The sequence below is a fragment of the Theropithecus gelada genome, chromosome 8 (assembly GCF_003255815.1).
Source record: "Theropithecus gelada isolate Dixy chromosome 8, Tgel_1.0, whole genome shotgun sequence".
Lineage (NCBI taxonomy): Eukaryota > Metazoa > Chordata > Mammalia > Primates > Cercopithecidae > Theropithecus > Theropithecus gelada.
Genome location: NC_037676.1, coordinates 52,619,361 through 52,639,561, shown reverse-complemented (window position 1 = coordinate 52,639,561; position 20,201 = coordinate 52,619,361). Strand labels below are relative to the sequence as shown.

Here is a 20,201-nt window from a genome sequence, read left to right as displayed (position 1 = left end):
ATCTTACCAAAACAGAACTGCACACAGGGCAAACTGCTGACCCAGATTTTATTAAGGATTTGGCAGCATAGGATGTATTAATTAAAAGTGTACAGTTAAGAAAAATGTTTCTCAGTCTGCTTGGCTGATTATCTGAATCAGAATCTTCTGGTAAGGACAAAACAAATCCTTCTACTCCATTTCAAAAGAGAAGTTCAGTGAATCTGGGCTGGGGCTGAGGAGCCAAGGTCTGGGTTGGCAAAACAAGTGACTTTCATATCCCTTAAAATTAGTGATGTTGTGCATCCTTAGAAAGAATAGATGATATTTTTATGTAGGATGGTGGAATGATGTTAATATATTATAATCCTTTATTTCCCCTTAGACTTAAAATGTTGCCTTAAAATACAGTAAGGACATCTTAGAAAACCAGAATAATAAATACTCAAAATTTGCTTCAGATCAAGGTATAGACATTGAAAAGGCAGTTTGTGAGCCTAGGATAGAACTGAGAATTAAGACACATCAGAGAATCAAATGTTTCTTTTAAGTAGACTGTCTATAATATACACATATTCTCCGGAAAGAAAACTTGCCTCACAATGCACTCTTCCTTCCGAGTGCTCACTGTCTTGTTATTTCATGTCTTTGACCTCTCCAAATTTTGGACACCTCTGAGTAGAGGTGTTCTCCACTCGCCATTCCTCTATCAAAGCTTATTCAAGATACAGAAGGAACAGCACGTGCTCTCCCTGGCTGTGCAAGCCTGCATGGTCTGATTACCATTGCAGGTTAGTCTCCCGTGTGGGCAACAAAGCACACACTTGGTTTGTAGTCTCTCAACTTACTTTGAATTTTTTAGTCAGATGTTCAAAGTCTCTACAGCTCTTTACCTCTGTTATTAGAATGCTGCTACTCATTCTTCTTTTTTCTGCTTATGTTATAGTTAATTTTATGCTTTGGTCTACAGATCTGGATCTTACTGTTCTTGTGTTAAAATCATATTTAACTGTTCCCCAAAGTATAATGGAGGGGTGTTTCCACAGAGTAAGTTCTCAACAAAAATGCATTTAATTGATATGTATTGAGACTTTTGTCTTTATTTTGAATATACTTTGTTTTGTTTCCATATTTTTTATTATTATTCTCTATAGCATCATGATAAATACTTTCAATTGCCTTACACTGAAATATCTTCAGCAATGTCAAAAGAATGTTCAATTCTAATGCTCAAAGGTTAATAAAATGTGCCTCTGGAAATGGGAAGACATAGCTCCAGTAAGAGGAATTTGTAACAGTTGCTTTATTTTTAATTTTATAAAACTGAATTTATTTGGGATCAGTCATGTTATAGAATTGGAGTGATTTTCTTGCTGTAATTGTAGTTTTCTAAGGAAGGACATTATTCTGTACACATTTTTCTATATGTCAATGGAATGGGTTAAAGACAAACCAGAATGATTTCTACCCTTAGACCTGCCATTCAGACTCCTCTGCTTCTCATTATTATACAGGAGTTCAAGGGTATGAGACAAGACCTAGAACAAAACAGCTCCAAACAGCTTTCTCCCACTCTGAAGTAAGTGTGCTCTTGTTTCTGTCTTAGGATCAGAGTTGAGATGGAAATTCTTGTTTGAGGGACATGTGTAGGGTCACTCTCAGGAGCAACCTCTCAGGACTGATGGAAGCAGGGCATGTAGTGCCCAACACCCAGATGAGCTCTGACTCCCAGGCAAAGGGGATCCAGAGAAGAGGGATCAGCTGTGAATGGGCACAGCCAACACCTCCAGCTACTGAGGGCAGGTGCACCAGAAGGGCATTGAAATTATCGAAGGCAGCTAGATTGGGAGGGAAGGTGAGCACAGCAATTACAAAATCAAGAGGTAAAAAACTTCATTGTATATCTAAGTGTTTCATTAGGAAACCTGTACATTTCCTCATAAATTTTAAGTCACTCCAGTCATGCTGTATTGTGGTTTTAAATGCCCCTTTTTGTGTGGCAATTACTTCTCTGGCAAAAAAAAAAAAAAAAAAAAAAATGGTTTCAAAGATGGTCACATGAAATATATCCAGCTGAGGCTGGTTTTAGAAAATATCCTAAAATATCCTTACAGTTGCACAGATAACCTTTTGTCTTGGCAAATGTCTTTTTATGATGGAAAAAAGTCGACAACTTGAGGGCCTAAGGTTCTCAGCTAAAGAGTAATACTGGGGAAATCAGGTACAGTGAAGGCCATTCAGGACTGAAGATGTTCAAAAAGATTGCTTTGAACTAAAATGCCACTATTTTGACAAAAATTTCAAATGCAGTATGAATCATACGAGTCGGTAGAAGAAACTACATGAAGTCTGTACCATAATATGTGGAATAGAACGAAAAAATTCTGCTTAAGGTCACCTCTGCTTCTCTTCATGTTTGTAAGCATGCAAGATGATTTTTAGATGTGCTTGTAACCAGAAAAAATTATTTCTTAAAGAATGTGTGAGTGTTTTGAAGGATGAAATACAAGGAACTTCAAAAATATTTATAAAATATTAAAATCAATTTACTCAAAATGCAAGTAGAAAACAAAGATTAAAATTTTATTAAATATCTACAAAACAAAGGTTAATTTTAACTTTTACTAAATACATGTATAAACGTTCATTGCATGTTAAAATAATGTGTGAATCGGATTTTCTCACTGCAGTGATTGCTTACTGTGCGTAAAGTTGGCTAAAAATTCCTAACAAATGGCAAATTAAATAGGTACTTTTAGTTAAGTAATTTCAAAAGAAAAAAGTGGTAAAACTAATATCAAAGCATTTTGAACCTGAAATCACATGTAATGTGCAATTTTCTAAAATGATTGTATGATATTATACATTCCCAGTGACCTCCCCAAGTTAATAGTATCTATTGCTTAAAAAGAACTTAATCCGTACAGACTTGAGAGGGGAAAAAATGGCATAAAAACCCTGACCTATTTATTTTCCATTTCTTGTTTATCATAATACTTAAATGATTATGCAACCAGGGATTTCCTATCTATCACATAAATCAGATTCACTAGCAGTTTTTACAAACTATGTGTTATCTCCTTATTAATCTGAGCTGTGCCTGGGTCATCTTACTGTATTATTGGGGTGGTAGTTGAGATGTAAGCCACTGTCACAGAGAGGAGAGGAGGTGCCACTGCTCTGGTCACTTGGAGCACCTGCAGGAGACAAAATCATAATATTCCACTGGTGAGAATGCCATACCTTTCTAAACTTATGCATTCCATTAAACTTTCAAGGATACTCAATAATATCAAGTAAATCAGATATTACAATACAATTTTATTTCGGTTATAATAAAGCCAGAGTTTTGCAAGTAAGCCAAGTGACTGCAGATATCTGGGCACTAAAAGAGACTCACAAAAATTTGTCTTTGATTTCAGAAACATTAAGACTTTATTAAGGAAAATGTACAGCCTTATTAAAAGTATTATTTTGTTTGATTAACTAAAGTGGCTTGCTTTTAGAAATCGTACTTACAATAATGCAAGATTTTGGTTGTCTACAAAGTTCTATTTAATGTCGTATTTCAACCAACTGGTAAATCCTACCCTTAGAAACTATAATTTTCCATGATGCAAAAATGTTTGCATATTCTCTGTTTTTATAGGTACTCTTAGTTTGTATTCAAGTAATCATTAAAATCATCAAATTTTGTATAATTGCAATGAAAAAACTTCATATTAGATTTTAATGAGATACCTACTAATATCTATTTTTTAAAGATGAGTAATGCCTTAAAGATTTGTCGTTTTCTAAGATTTCCCAGTTTAGTAAGTATTAGAGTCACAATTACTATACATAGTTCCTGACTTCTGATTACTTGATTTTTCTGAAGATATTTTTTAAAGTTACAAATGTTTATAAATATTACCCATAAATATAATTGATTCTCAATTTACATTTGAAATATTATACTTGATTTCAAACATCATATGTCATAGGGAACAGTACATACATAATAGTCAATGTGCTAAAAAAATGATATTTTTCCTCTCTTTTATTACTCTAACATTCTGTAATTTTCCTGGAACTAAGAAGGGAAACATAGGCCTTCTTGCTATACTGATCTGGATATAATTTTTCTAACCTTTAAACTGTAAGAAATATCACACTATGTTTTAGTTATTTTAGTTATTTTTCTTGTGCAGTTTATTTGCATTTGTATCTTCTACAACATTTTAATGTATATATGTATTACTTTAAAACAAATGTATATACATATTACTTTAAAGCATATACATTTTGAACTGAACAAAATAAAAATACAACATATCAAACTCTGTGAATGAATCTTAAGCAGTCATTTGAGTGAAATTTAAATGTTTAAATACATACACAAAAGGAAGGTAGGTAAACTTAATGCTCTTAAGAACTTAAGAATGGAGGCGCAAACTAAACCAAAGCAAAAGAAACAAACAAACAAAATAAATAAATAATAAAAATAAAACTGGGAAAAAATTAAATAGAAAAGAGAAAATAATAAACAAAATTAATTGAGACAAATATCAGATCTTTAGGGACACTAATAAATCAGATAAACCCACAGCAAAAAAAAAAATTAGAAAAGAAAAGTAAGAAAATAAAAGTTTTCAATATCAGGAATGAAGGAGGGGTCATTACTGAGAGCTAACGGATGTTAAAAGGAATAATGAGAGGACATGATAAATAACTTCATGAAAGAAATTGACAACTTAGTTGGAGTGAACAAATAAATTAAAAAAAAAAATCCAACCAAAACTTACAAAAGAAGAAAGAGACTATCAAGTCTCATGGACATACACACAAAAAAAGTAAACAATATATTAGCAAACCGAACCTAGTACTATATGAAAAATATATCACATCATGACCAAGTAAGTGGTATTTATTCTAGAAATGCAAGCTTGGTTTTACATTCAAAATCCATTTTAAACATTTACCATATCAAAAGGCTAAAGAATGAAAACATATACATAATATTTCAATGTATGCAGCAAAATATTTGAGACAATTAATCATCAATTTTTTTTGAAAAAAGCAAATTAAAAACTTCAGAGTTCTAGGAATAGAAGTGCTCCTCTATCTGATAAAGAACATCTTTAAAAACTTATATCCAATACCCTAATTAATGAGAGAAAAAAAAAATCTGGATTATTCCCTGCCAACATCAAGAGAAAGAAAGGGATGTCTACTGTTAACGTGTTGTTCAAAATAAAATGGAGGTCTTAGCCACTGCAACAGGAAAGTCAAAAGAATTAAAGAAATGTAGATTGGAAAGGAAAAAGCAAAACCTTATTTGCAGATAACACAATTGTATATGTAGGAAAACATTAAGAATGCAGAAAAGTCTTTCTAGAATTAATAATAAAATTATGCTATTGTGCAATATGTTAATATATGAAGTTAAATTACATTTTATGTGCTGGCAATAAACAAATGGACAATGAAATTTTAAAATATTATTTACAATAAAATTAAAACATAAAATGCATATAAGTAAATGTAATGAAAGATATGCAATAATTCCAAATTAAAAAGACTAATATATTGCTGAGAAAAAAAAATGAAAAGGTATATCATGTTCATCGACTAAGACTTAAAGTTATTAAGGGGTTAATTTCCAAATTGTTTATAAATTTAATTTAGTTCCTTTCAAAATTCCAATACACTTTTTATACAAAGTGGCATGTTATTTCTAAAATATATGCAGCAATACAATAGATGTAGAATAGCCAAACAGTCTTTACAAATTGTAAAGTTGAAGAAGCTATTCTAGGTCACTTTAGAATATGTTACAATAATAAACAATGTGATTTTCATTTAAAAAATAGACATGTAAATTAGTGGAAATAACAAAGTATCCCAAAATAGATCCAAACATGTATGATCAAATAATAATCATATGTATACATATATCAAATACACACACACAATTGATTCTTATCTAAGATGCACAAAAATATAAGATACATTATAAATGTAAACATAAAAGCTAAAGCAACAAACCCTCTAGAGGAAAATAAGAAAAAATATCTTTGCAACCTTGGGGTAGGCAAGTATGTCTTAGGGAGGATACGAAAACAATAAAAGTAAATAAAGCTTCTGTTAACAAAGACAACCTCAAGTGAAAAATGTAGTTATACAAAGACTAAGAGAAAATCTTTGTAATTTATATCACTGGCAAAAGGCTTATATAGACAATATTTTTAAAAACTCATGCACTGTAATAGTAAAAAGAACATACCAATAGAAAAACAGGGAAAAGCTTTGAACAGAAGCTTCCCAAAATAAGATATGCAAATGGCCAATAATCACACAATATGGAAATAATTATTATTAGTCATCAGGAAAATATAAATTAAAACTACAATAAGATTTCACTGTGCACTCAATAGAATGACTGGAAAAAAAATATTTGAGCATCAAATATTGGAAAGAATGTAGGGCAACCAGTGCTTGTATACATTGCTGGGGAGGACAGTGGGAGTTGTTTAAAAATATGCTGACTTTGCGCCGGGCACGGTGGCTCACACCTGTAATCCTAGCACTTTGAGAGGATGAGGCGGGCAGATCACAAGTACAGGAGATAGAGACCATCCTAGCCAACACGGTGAAACCCAGTGTCTACTAAAAATACAAAAATTAGCCGAGTGTGGTGGTGAACACCTGTGGTCCCAGCTACTCGGGTTGCTGAGCAGGCGAATCGCTTGAACCCAGGAGGTGGAGGTTGCAGTGAGCCTGGTGACAGGGCGAGACTCCATGTCAAAATATGTATACATACATATGTATATATATACACACACATATATGTGTATATATATACACACACACACATACATATATATATATATGTATATGCTAACTTTGGTGTAGTTCAGAAAGATGGTGGAATAGAAACCCCAGACCTTGCTTCCCATAGAGATACCAACTTTGCAACAATATATAGTTCAAAAAGCTTTAAAGAGTACTCGAGAAACTAGTTAATAAGTCACAGTAACACAGCTAAGGTCAAAGCCAAGAACAGCCACATTAAAAATGGGTAAAAAGGCCATTTTGTTTCACCCATGACAGCCCATCCACTAAGTCAGAACAACTTGGTGTGATCAGAAGTAAATGTCAAACTTGCAGTCACTCTCTAGAGTGGAAGAAAAGCAAAAAATGCCCATCCAATGTTCTGGTTTTTTGGGGAGTGCACAAGGGTCTGGTTTCTATGTCACTGACTGGGTGCACTGATAGAAATAGCATACTCTGGATGCCTGAGGCTCAGAGAACACAGAAGAGTTCAGGGGCTCACTGCAATACTAGAGAACCTGCAGTTCTGCAGCCAGAGAGCAAAGGAAATAGTAATTATAAGGTTGGGAAAAAGAAACCAATAAACCTCTCTATTGGGATTTTACATGCCCAGAGAAGATGAATCCCCTAAAAATGTTTGGGAGACACTTTACCCAGGCTGATTGGTGAAGTTCTTTTCCTGTGTGAAATCAGTTAGAAAAAGTCTAAGAGACATGGCTGATTTTTTCAAATTCACAAATCCCAGAAAAAAATAATAGCACAGACATATGAAGCAACAGAGAAACAAAAGAAACCACCAGAAACCAACTGGAAACTATGGTCTATAAATTGTCTTTAAAAACACAAAATAATCATCTTAAAAAAGCTCAATTTGCTAAAAGCAAAAACACAGATAGCTACATAAAATTAGAAAAATTATGCATGAACAAACTGAAAATATCAAAAACTATGGAAAAGATTTAAAAAAACAGAAATTCTGAAGCTGAAGAATATAATAATGAAGTACAATATTCACTAGAGAATATCAACAGCAGATTTTATCAAGCAGAAGAAGGAGTAAATGAATTCAAAGGCATGACGTTTGAGGAATAAAAAGAAATTAGAATTAGGAAAAGTGAAAAAATGCTAACAGATTTATATGACACCATCAAGCAGACCAATATACACTTTATAGAAGTCCGAAAAAAAGAAGGAGATGGGCAAAGAGCTTATTCAAATAAACAATTTTCAAAAGTGTCCCAAATCTGAGGAAGGAAATGAACATTCAATACAAGAAACTTGAAGATCTCCAACTAGGATGAACCTAAAAAGACTCACCCTGAAACCCACTATTATCAAACTGTCAAAAGTAACAGATAAAACAGATAATCTTGAAAGCTGCAAGAAAAAAAAATGCACTTTTGCAGGTAAAAGGAAGATCTCATAGATCAACACATTTCTCAGCAGAAACATTATAGGGAGATAGGGGTGGGATGATATATTCAAAGTGCTGAAAGAAAAATAAAATCAGCCAATCTAGAATACTATACCCAGCAAACCTGTTAATAAATGTGAAGGAGAAATAAAGATCTTCCTAAATAAACAAAAACCATGGGACTTCATCACCACTAGAACTCTTTTACAAAAAATGCTAAAGAGAGTTCTTCAAGTTGAAATAAAAGAACACTAGACAGAAACAGAAATGCATATAAAAAATAATATCCTCTGGTAAAGGTAGATGTAGACAAATACAGAATAATGAAGGTGTGTTCATAGTAATTTTTATTGTGGTACAGAATTTAAATGACAAAACTGTGAAAAATAACTATACAGTCATTCCTCCCAGGGAGATTGATTCCAGGACACCCTGCACATACCAAAATTCACATCTGCTCTAGTCCCTTATATAAAATGATGTAGTATTTGCATATAGCCTATGCACATCCTTCAGTATATTTTAAATCATTTCTAGACTGCATATAATACCAAATGCAATGCAAATGATATGTATGTAGTTGTTATACTGTACTGTTTATTTGTATTATTTTTATTGTCGTGTAGTATTTTAATTAATAATTTTGATTTGCGGTTGGCTAAATTCACAGATGTGGAATCTGTGGCACAACTATACCTATACAAGCGGGTTAAGTGATCTAAAATATAACAAGTTGTAATTATAAGGTAGTGTATGTGATTGACATGGAGCTATCAGTTTAAATTCACTTATTTAAAAAAGGTTAATAGTATTTAATAAAGTGTATTAACTTACAATTATTTCTTGCCTAGGTGACTTATTTTTAACAGAAAATAATAATTTAACAAGTATATTTGTCCATTAAAAATAGGTAAAAGGGAATTAATAACAGCAAAATTGTGGGATAGAAATCTCTGTATTTCATTCCCCAACAGAGACACTAACGTGAAACCAGTATATGGTATAGAAGGTGGGGAGGGGATGTAAAGGAGTAAGATCTTTATACTGTTATTAAGTTATTATCCATTTAAAATAAATTGTTATAGTTTGTTCTATGCAATACTAATAAAAGTCACAGAAATACCTATAAAGGATACAGAAAAGAAATTGATAAAAGGATCAAAGCATGGAACTACAAAAAACAAGGAAACAAATGAAAGTAGCTACAGAGGAAAAGAGAGACAATGTTACTATAAGATATACAGAACACAACAAAATGACAGTAGTAAGTGCATCCTTATCAGCAATTATTTAAACATAAGTGGAATAAACTTCCAAAACCACAGACATAAAGTGGTTAAATGGATTTAAAAACCAATATCCAAGTACAGACATACCTCATTTTATTACATTTTGCTTGATTTTGCTTCACAGATTTTTTATAAATTGAAGGTTTATGTCAACCCTGCATCCAGCAGATCTATATGCTGTTTTTATAATAGTTTGTGGTCACTTTATGTCTCTGTATCACATTTTGGTAATTCTCACAGTATTTCAAATTTTTCATTATTATTTTACGTGGTATAGTGATCTGTGATCAGTCATCATTTACATTTCTATTGTAATTCTTTTGGAGCTTCACAAACCATGCCACGTAAGGCAAGGAACTTAATGAATAAATGTTGTATGTGTTCTGACAGCTCAACTCACCATCTGTTCCCCATCTCTCTCCCTCTCCTTGGGCCTCCATATTCCCTAAGATACAATAATATTGAAATTAGAACAATGAATAACCCTACAATGGCCTCTAAGTGCTCAAGTAAAAGAAAGAGTTGCAAATCTCTCACTTCAAATCACAAGCTAAAAAAGAATAGCCTAGTGAAGAAGGCATATTGAAAGCCAAGATAAGCCAAAAAACAAACTTCTGCCAGTTCGCCAAGTTGTGAATGCAAAGGGAAAGTGTTTGAAGGAAGGTAAAAGTGCTACACCAGTGAACACGTATATGTTGAAGCAAAACACTCTTATTACTGATAAGGAGAAAGTTTTAGTGGCCTGGGTAGATCAATCCAGCCACAGCATTCCCTTAAGCTAAATCTTAATACAGAGCAAGATACTAACTCTCTTCAATTCTATAAAGGCTGAGAGGTGAAGAAAGTACAGAAATGAAAGTTTGAAGATAGCAAATGTTGCTTTATGGGACTCAAGAAAAGACACTGTCACCATATATAAAATTACAAGATGAAGAAACAAGTGCTCTTGCAGGAGCTTTAGAAGCTGTAACTAGGGCTGGGATCAATGCTGAATGCATCTTCACTAAAAAACAGATTTTTGATGTATCCATTAAAGAGCCTCATATTAGAAGAAGATGACATCTAAGACTTTCTTAGGTAGAAGGAAGTCACGCCAGGCACGGTGGCTCACGCCTATAATCCCAGCACTTTGGGAGGCTGAGACAGGCAGATCACAAGGTCAGGAGATCAAGACCATCCTGGCCAACACATTGAAATCCCGACTCTCCTAAAAATACAAAAATAAACTGTGCGTACCTGTATTTCCAGCTACTTGGGAGTCTGAGGCAGAAGAATAGATAGAACCTTGGTGGCAGAGGCTGAAGTGAGTGCAAATCACACCCCTGCACTCCAGCCTGGGTGACAGAATGAGACTCTGTCTCAAAAAAAATAAAAAGAAGTCAATGTCTGCCTTCCAAACTTCAGTGAACTCTCTTGTTAGGGTCTAATGCAGCTGCTATCAGTTGAATTCCATTTTTATCTACTGTTCTGAAATCCTAGGGCATGGATAGGTCCCTTAATAATTATGTTAAATCTACTCTGCCTGTGCTCTAGAAATGGAACAACAAGGCCTAGATGGCAGTGTATCTGTTTATAGCAAGGTTTACTGAATATTTAAGTCCACTGTTGAGACCTACTGCTCAGAAACACACAAACACACAAACACACACACACACACACACACCCTGAAACACACATCAAAACACATTCCTTTCCAATAATTACTGCTTATTGACAATGCACCTGGTCACCCAAGAGTATTGATGAAGATGGACAAAATTAATGTAGTTCTCATGCCTGCTAACACAAAATCCATTCTGCAGTCCGTGGATCAAAAAGGAATTTCAAAGTTTCATATCATATTATTTAATAAATATTTTTAATAAAAGGATAGCTGCTGTCGATGGGGATTACTCTGATGGATCTAGGCAAAGTCAGTTGAAAACCTTCTAGAAAGGATTCTCCATTGTTGATACTATAAAGAATATTCATGATTAATATTGATGGGAGTAGGTCAAAATATCAATATTAAGAGGCATTTGGAAGAAACTGATGCCAACCCTCATGGGTGACTTTGAGGAATTCAAGACTTCTCAAGTGGAGGCAGTAAGTGTAGATGTGAAGGAAATAGCTGAAGAATTACAATCAGAAGTAGAGCTTGAAGAGGTGAATGAATTGTTCCAATCTCATGAGTGTTTTCTTGAGATGGAATCTATTCTTGGTGAAGATGCTATGAACATTGTTGAAATGACAATAAAATATGTGGAATATTACATAAACTTAGTTGATAAAATGGTTGCAGAGTTTAAGAAGATTGACTAATTTTGAAGGAAGTTCTAATATGGGTAAAATGCCCCAAGACTATTACATGTTACAGAGAAATCTTTCATGAAAGGAAGAGTTAATGAATGTGACATACTTCATTGTTGTCTATTTCAAGGAATTATCATAGCCATTCCAAACTTCAGCGACCACCACTCTGATCAGTCAGCATCTCCATCAATATAGAGACTAACAAAAAGGCTGCAACTCAGTGAAGGTTCAGATGATTCTTAGCATGTTTTAGCAAAAGGTATTTTTTTTTATTATTATACTTCAAGCCCTGGGGTACATGTGCAGGAAATACAGGTTTGTTACATAGCTATGCACGTGCCATGGTGGTTTGCTGCACCCATCAACCCATCATCTACATTAGGTATTTTTCCTAATGCTATCCCTCCCCTAGACTTCCACCCACCATCAGGCCCTTGTGTGTGATGTTCCCCTCCCTGTGTCCATGTGTTCCCAAATGTTCAACTCCCACTTATGAGTGAGAACATGCAGTGCTTGGTTTTCTGTTCCTGCATTAGTCTGCTGAGAGTGATGGTTTCCAGTTTCATCCATGTCCCTCAAAGGAAATGAACTCATCCTTTTTATGGGTGCATAGTATTCTATGGTGTATATGCGCCACTTTTCTTTATCCAGTCTATCATTGATGGGCAATTGGGTTGGTTGCATGTCTCTGCTATTGTAAATAATGCTACAATAAACAGAAGTATGCATATGTCTTTATGGTAGAATTATTTATATTCCTTTGGGTATATACCCAGTAAAGGGATTGCTGGGACAAATCGTATTTCTGGTTCTAGATCCTTGAGGAATTGCCACCTTGTCTTCCACAATGGTTGAACTAATTTACACTTGCACCAACAGTGTAAAAGCGTTCCTGTTTCTCCAAATCCTCCCTAGCATCTGTTGTTTCCTGACTTCTAAATGATCGCCATTCTAACTGACATGAGATGGTATCTCATTGTGTTTGATTTGCATTTATTTAATGACCAGTGATGATGAGCTTTTTTTCATACGTTTGTTGGCCACATAAATGTCTTCTTTTGAGAAGTGTCTGTTCATATCCTTTGCCCACTTTTTGATGGCATTGTTTGTTTCTTGTAAATTTAAGTTCCTCATAGATTCTGGATATCAGCCCTTTGTCTTTTTCTCCCATTCTGTGGGTTGCCTGTTCACCATGATTATAGTTTATTTTTTGTGCAGAAGCTCTTTAGTTTAATTAGACCCCTTTTGTCAATATTGGCTTTTGTTGCCATTGCTTTTGGTGTTTTAGTCATGAAGTTTTTGCCCATGCCTATGCCCTGAATGGTATTGCCTAGGTTTTCTTCTAGGGTTTTTCTGGTTTTAGATCTTATGTTTAAGTCTTTAATCCATCGTGAGTTAATTTTTGTACAAGGTTTAAGGAAGAGGTCCATTTTCAGTTTTCTGCATATGGCTAGCCAGTTTTCCCAGTACCATTTATTAAATAGGGAATCTTTTCCCCATTGCTTGTTTTTGTCAGGTTTGTCAAAGACCAGATGGTTGTAGATGTGTGGCTATTTCTGAGGCCTCAGTTCTGTTCCATTGGTCTATATACCTGTTTTGTTACCAGTACCATGCCATTTTTGTTACTATAGCCTTGTAACATTGTTTGAAGTCAGGTAGCATGATGCCTCCAGTATTGTTCTTTTGCTTAGGATGCTCTTGGCTCTATGGGCTCTTCTTTGGTTCCATATGAGACTGAACATAGTTTTTTCTAATTCTGTGAAGAAAGTCAATGGTAGCTTGAATCTATAAATTTCTTTGGGCAGTATGGCCATTTTCACTCTATTGATTCTTCCTATCCATGAACATGGAATGTTTTTCCATTTGTTCGTGTCCTCTCTTATTTCCTTGAGCACTGTTTTGCAGTTCTCCTGGAAGAGATCAATCACTTCCCCTGTAAGTTGTAGTCTTAGGTATTTTACTCTCTTTGTAGCAATTGTGAATGGGAGTTCACTTATGATTTGGCTCTCTGTTTGTGTATTAATGGTGCATAGGAATGACTGTAATTTTTGCCCATTGATTTTATATCCCGAGACTTTGCTGAAGTAGCTTATCAGCTTAAGGAGATTTAGGGCTGAGATAATAGGGTTTTCTAAATATGCAATCATGTCATCTGCAAACAGAGACAATTTGACTTCGTCTTTTCCTGTTTTAATATACTCTATTTCTTTATCTTGCCTGATTGCCCTGGCCAGAACTTCCAATACTACATTGAATAGGAGTGGTGAGAGAGGGCATCATTGTCTTGTGATGGTTTTCAAAGGGAATGCTTCCAGCTTTTGCCCATTCAGTATGATATTGGCTGTGGGTTTGTCATAAATAGCTCTAATTATTTTGAGATACATTCCATCAATAACTAGATTATTGAGAGTTTTTAACATAAAAGGGTGTCAAATTTTATTGAAGGCCTTTTCTACATCTATTGAGATAATTATGTGGCTTTTGCCATTGGTTCTGTTTATGTGATGAATTACATTTATTGATTTGCATATGTTTAACCAGTCTTGCATCCCAGGAATGAAGCCGGCTTGATGGTGGTGGATAAGCTTTTTGATGTGCTGCTGGATTCAGTTTGCCAGTATTTTATGGAGGATTTTCTCTTCAATGTATATCAGCGATATTGTCCTGAAATTTTCTTTTTTTGTTGTGGCTCTGCCAGGTTTTGGTATTAGGATGATGCTGGCCTCATAAAATGAGTTAGGGCAAAGTCCCTCTTTTTCTATAATTTGGAATAGTTTAAGAAGGAATGGTACCAGCTCCTGTTAGTACCTCTGGTAGAATTTGACTGTGAACCCATCTGGTCCTGGGTTTTTTTTGGTTGGCAGGCTATTAATTACTGCCTCAACTTCAGAACTTGTTATTGGCCTATTCAGGGATTCGACTTCCTCCTGGTTTAGACTTGGGAGGGTGTATGTGTCCAGGAATTTATCCATTTCTTCTAGATTTTCTAGTTTGTTTGCATAGAGGTGTATATAGTATTCTCTGATGGTAGTAATATATTTCTATGGGATCGTAGTGATATCCCCTTTATCATTTTTTATTGTGTCTACTTGATTCTTCTCTCTTCTTTATCGGTCTGGATAGTGGTCTATTATATTAATCTTTTTAAAGAAAAATAGCCCCTGGATTCATTGATTTTTTGAAAGGTTTTTTGAGTCTCCATCGTCTTAAGTTCTGCTCTAATCATAGTTATTTCTTGTCTTCTGATAGCTTTTACATTTGTTTGCTCTTGCTTCTCTAGCTCTTTTGATTGTTATGTTAGGATGTCAATTTTAGAAATTTCGTACTTTCTCTTGCAGGTAATTAGTGCTATAAATTCCCCTCTAAACATGCTTTAGTGGTGTCCCAGACATTCTGGTAGGTTTTGTCTTTGTTCTCATTGGTTTCAAAAAACTTATTTATTTCTGCCTTAATTTTGTTATTTACCCAGTAGTCATTCTGGAGCAGGTTGTTCATTTTCCATGTAGTTGTGTGGTTTTGAGTGAGTTTCTTAATACTGAGTTCTTATTAGATAGCCTTATGATCTTAGAGACTGTTTCTTATGATTCTCATTCTTTTGCATTTGCAGAGGTGTGTTTCACTTCCAATTATATGGTGAACTTTAGAATAAGTGTGATGTGGTGCTGAGAAGAATTTATATTCTGTTGATTTGGGGTGAAGAGTTCTTAAGACGTCTATTAAATCCACTTACTCCAGAGCTGAGTTCAAGTCCTGAGTTCTGTCCCCTTGATCTGCCTAATATTGACAGTGTGGTGTTAAACTCTCCCACTATTTTTGTCTGGGAGTCTAAGTCTCTTTGTAGGTCTCTAAGAACTTGCTTTATGAATCAAGATGCTCCTATATTGGGTGCTCTTCTTGTTGCATTGATACTTTTATCATTATGTAATGCCCTCCTTTGTCTTTTTTTGATCTTTTTTGGTTTTTTGGTTTAAAGTCTGTTTTATCAGAGACTAGAATTGCAACCCCTGCATTTTTTTACTTTCCATTTGCTTGGTAAATATTCCTCCATCCCTTTATTTGAGCCTATGTGTGTGTTTGCACATGAGATGGGTCTCCTGAATACAGCACACCAATGGGTCTTAACTCTGTCCAATTTGCCAGTCTGTGTCTTTTAATTGGGGCATTTAGCCTATTTACATTTAAGGTTAATATTGGTATGTGTGAATTTGATCCTGTCATTATGATGCTACCTGGTTATTTTGCCATTAGTTGATGCAGTTCCTTAATGGCATTGGTGGTCTTTACAATTTGATATAGTTTTGCAGTGGCTGGTATCAGTTTTTCCTTTCCATATTTAGCACTTTTTTTTCAGGAGGTCTTGTAAGGTGGATTTAGTGGTGACAAAATTTCTCAGCAATTGCTTTTCTGTAAAGGATTTTATTTCTCCTTCACTTATGGAGCTTAGTTTGACTGGATATGTAATTCTGGGTTGAAAATTCTTTTCTTTAAGAATGTTGAATATTAGCTCCCATTCTCTTCGGGCTTGTAGGGTTTCTGCAGAGAGATCTGCTGTTAGTCTGATGGGCTTCCCTTTGTGGGTAACACTACCTTTCTCTCTGGCTGCCCTTAACACTTTTTCCTTCATTTCAACCTTGCTGAATCTGATGATTATGTGTCCTGGGATTGTTCTTCTTGAGGAGTGTCTTTGTGGTGTTCTTAGTATTTCCTGAATTTGAATGTTGGCCTGCCTTGCTATGTAGGGAAAGTTCTCCTGGATAATATCCTGACGAGTGTATTCCAACTTGATTCCATTCTCCCTGTCACTTTTAGGCACACCATTCAAATGTAGATTTGGTCTTTTCACATAGTTCCATATTTCTTGGAGACTTTGTTCATTCCTTTTCACTCTTTTTTCTCTAATCTTGTCTGTACACTTTATTTCATTACGATAATCTTCAGTCTCTGATATCCTTTCTTCCATTTGATCAATTTGGCTATTGATACTTGTGTGTGCTTCACGGAGTTCTTATACTGTGTTTTTCAGCTCCATCAGGTCATTTATGTTCTTCTCTAAACTTGTGATTCTAGTTAGCAATTCCTCTAACCTTTTTTCAAAGTTCTTAGCTTCCTTGCATTGGGATAAGACATGCTCCTTTAGCTTGGAGGAGTTTGTTATTACCCACCTTCTGAGGCCTACTTCTGTCAATTTGTCAAACTCATTCTCCATCCAGTTTTGTTCCCTTGCTGGTGAAGAGTTGTGACCCTTTGGAGAAGAAGTGGTGCTCTGGTTTTTGGAATTTGCAGCCTTTGTGTGCTGGTATTTCCCTCATCTTCATGGATTTATCTATTTTTGGTCTTTGATGTTGGCGCCTTTGGATGGTTTTTTTTGTGGACATCATTTTTGTTGATGGTGATGCTATTTCTGCTTGCTAGTTTTCCTTTTAACAATCGGGACCCTATGCTGCAGGTCTGATGGATTTTGCTGGAGGTCCACTCCAGACCATTTGCCTGAAATATACGTTCTTCTTATGTGTACACAAAATATTCTCCCTAATAGTTTACATGTGTGGTCACAAAACAATTCTTATTAAATTTAAGAAGATTGTACTCATACCAAATATCTTTCCTGATACAATGGTATTAAACTAGAAATCAACAGCAGAGAGAGAATTGAAAAATACACAAATGAGTGGAAATTAAGAAATGAAATTTTGAAGAACAATGAGTCAAAAAAGAAATCACAAGGGAATTAAAAATATTTTAAACAATATCCAACAAATTAAAATGAAACACAACATACACAAACTCATAGGATACAGTAAAAGCGTTACTAAGAGACAAAATTTTATCAGTAAACATTTGTATGTTAAAGCAGGACGTTACAAAATAATTTAAAAACCTCTAATCTACAACCAAATTTTACCCTTCGAAAACTAGAAAAAGAAATAAACTAAACCCAAGGTAGCAGAAGGAGAGTAATTGCAAAGATTAGAGCAGAAATAAATAAAATGGAAAGACAATATAGAAAATCAACTAAGCGAATACTTGGTTTATTGAAAAGATCAACAATAATGACAAAACTTTGACTAGGCTAATCCAAAAAGTAAAAAAATGTAAATAAAAATTAGAAATGAAAGAGTAGACATGACAACTGATGCCACAAAAACCAAAAGGATTGTTAGAGAGTAATGTGGACAATTATGTGCCAACAAACTGAATAATCTAGAAAAAATAGATAAAATTCTAGAAATACGTGACATACCAACAATCAATTATGGAAAAACAAAAAATACAGACAGACATAGAACTAGTAAGGAAATTGAATCATTAATAAATTCTTCACATAAAAGAAGAGCCCACAACCAGATGATTTTCCTGTAGAGCTTTACCAAGCATTTAAAGAAGAATTAGCACTGATCCTTCTCATATTCTTTAAAAAAAATTTGATGAGGGGAAAGCAGTTTCCAATTTGAGGTGAACATTACCCAGATATGAAAACCAGACAAAGATACTACAAAAAAATTAAACTACAAACCAGTACTCCTGATGAACATGAATGCAAAAGTTCTCAAAAAGATACTAAAAAACTGAATTCAACTACCAATTTAAAAGATTATACACCATGATCAATTGTGACTTATTCCTGAAATGCAAGGATGGTTCAACATGAAAAAAAATCTATCCATGTAATTAACACACCACAGTAACAGAATGGCAGAAAAAAAAAATCCCACATAGTCACCTCAATTGATGAAGAAAAAAGCATTTGCCAAATTCAATACGTTTTCACAATTTAAAATATAATACATTTTACAAGCTAGGAACAGAAGGAAATTATCTCAACATAATAAAGGTAATTCATATATAAAAAGCCCACAGCTAACCCTGGACTGAATGATGGAAAACTGAAAGCTTTTCCTCTAAGATTAGGAATAAGGCAAGGATGCCCACTCTCAAGTCCTCTATTCAACATGCAACCAAAAGTTATAGCCAGAAGCAATTAGGCAAGACTAAGAAATAAAAGTCACCCAAATTCAAAAGAAGAAGTAAAATTATCTTTGTTTGCAGATATGAGCTTGTGTGTAGAGAACTATAAAGTTTAAACACACACAAAAATGTTAAAACTAATAAACAAGTCTAAGGGAGTTGCAGAATAGACAACATAAAAAATCAGTTGTTTCTATCCATTAACAATAAAAAAGGAAAACAATTTTATTTATAATAGCATCAAAAAGAATAATTAGGAATAATCTAACCCAAAAAGTTAAAAGTCTTTACACTGAAAACTAGAAAACATCATTGAGAAATTAAAGATGAAACAAATAAATGGAAAGACATTCCATGCTAATGTATTGGAAGAATTAATGTTAAAATGTCCATACTAAGCAATGCAATCTATAGGTTCAATGCAATCCTTATCAAAATCTCAATGTTATTATGTTGCAGAAATAGAAAATCTATCCTAAAATTCATATAGAACCTCAACTAATTCTGAATAGTCAAAAAATTCTTGAGAAAGAAAAACAGAGTGGGGCTTTACACTTTCTGAACTCAAGATATACTACAAAGCTGCAGTAATCAAAACAACGTGGTACTGGCATTAATTCAGACACACAGAACAATGAAACAGAATAATCCTAAAATTAACCCTCAATATGTGATGAAATTATTTTAAACAAACTTGTTAAGGTTATACAATAGGGAAAGAATAATCTTCTCTTCAATTAATTGTATTGGAAAAACTGGATATCCTCATGCAAAAGAATGTTGGGCACTTATCTGATATTATGTGTAGAAATTGACTCAAAACAAATTAAATTCCTAAACATTAGACTTGAACTGTAAAAAATCCTAGCAGAAAACTTAGAGAAAACTCTTTATGACTCTGGATTTGGCAATTATTTCCTGACTAGGACACCAAAAACACAGGCATTAGAAGCAAAAATAGACTTGACTACAGAAGAATTAAAATTTTTGTAAAATAAATAAAATGATCAGCAGAGTGAAACAGCAACTTTTGAAATGGGAACAAATATTTTCAAACCATATGTCTGATAATACGTTAATAGCCAGAGTATCTAAAGAATTCTTACAACTCAACAACAGCAAAATAAATAACCAGATTTAAAACTGGATAGAAGACTTGAATAGACATGTCTTCAAAGAAAATATGCTAATGGTCAATAAATATGTGAAAAGACGCTTAGCATTACTGATTATCAGAGAAATTCAAATCAAAACCACAGTGAGTTATCACCTGACAACCATTAGAATGGCCACTACCAAAACCAAAACAAAACGAAGTAAAAAACAGAAAATAAGAAGTGCTGGTGAGGATATGTAGAAATTGGAACCTTTGCCTCTGTTACTTAGAGTGTAAAATAATGTAGCTGCTATGGAAAACAGTATGGTCATTCTTCAAAAAACTAAAAATA

At 34.0% G+C, this 20,201-nt stretch overlaps 1 protein-coding gene across 3 annotated transcripts in view; it reads right to left on the bottom strand.

Annotated features, from left to right (window-relative positions):
• SNTG1 (syntrophin gamma 1) overlaps positions 1-20,201 on the bottom strand; it is an 883,016-nt gene that overhangs the window by 270,375 nt on the left and 592,440 nt on the right. For all 3 annotated transcript variants that reach the window (XM_025394077.1, XM_025394078.1, XM_025394076.1), the window contains one exon: positions 3,094-3,176. In XM_025394077.1, coding sequence (XP_025249862.1) covers positions 3,094-3,176 — 83 coding nt within the window. The remainder of the gene's footprint in view (positions 1-3,093; positions 3,177-20,201) is intronic.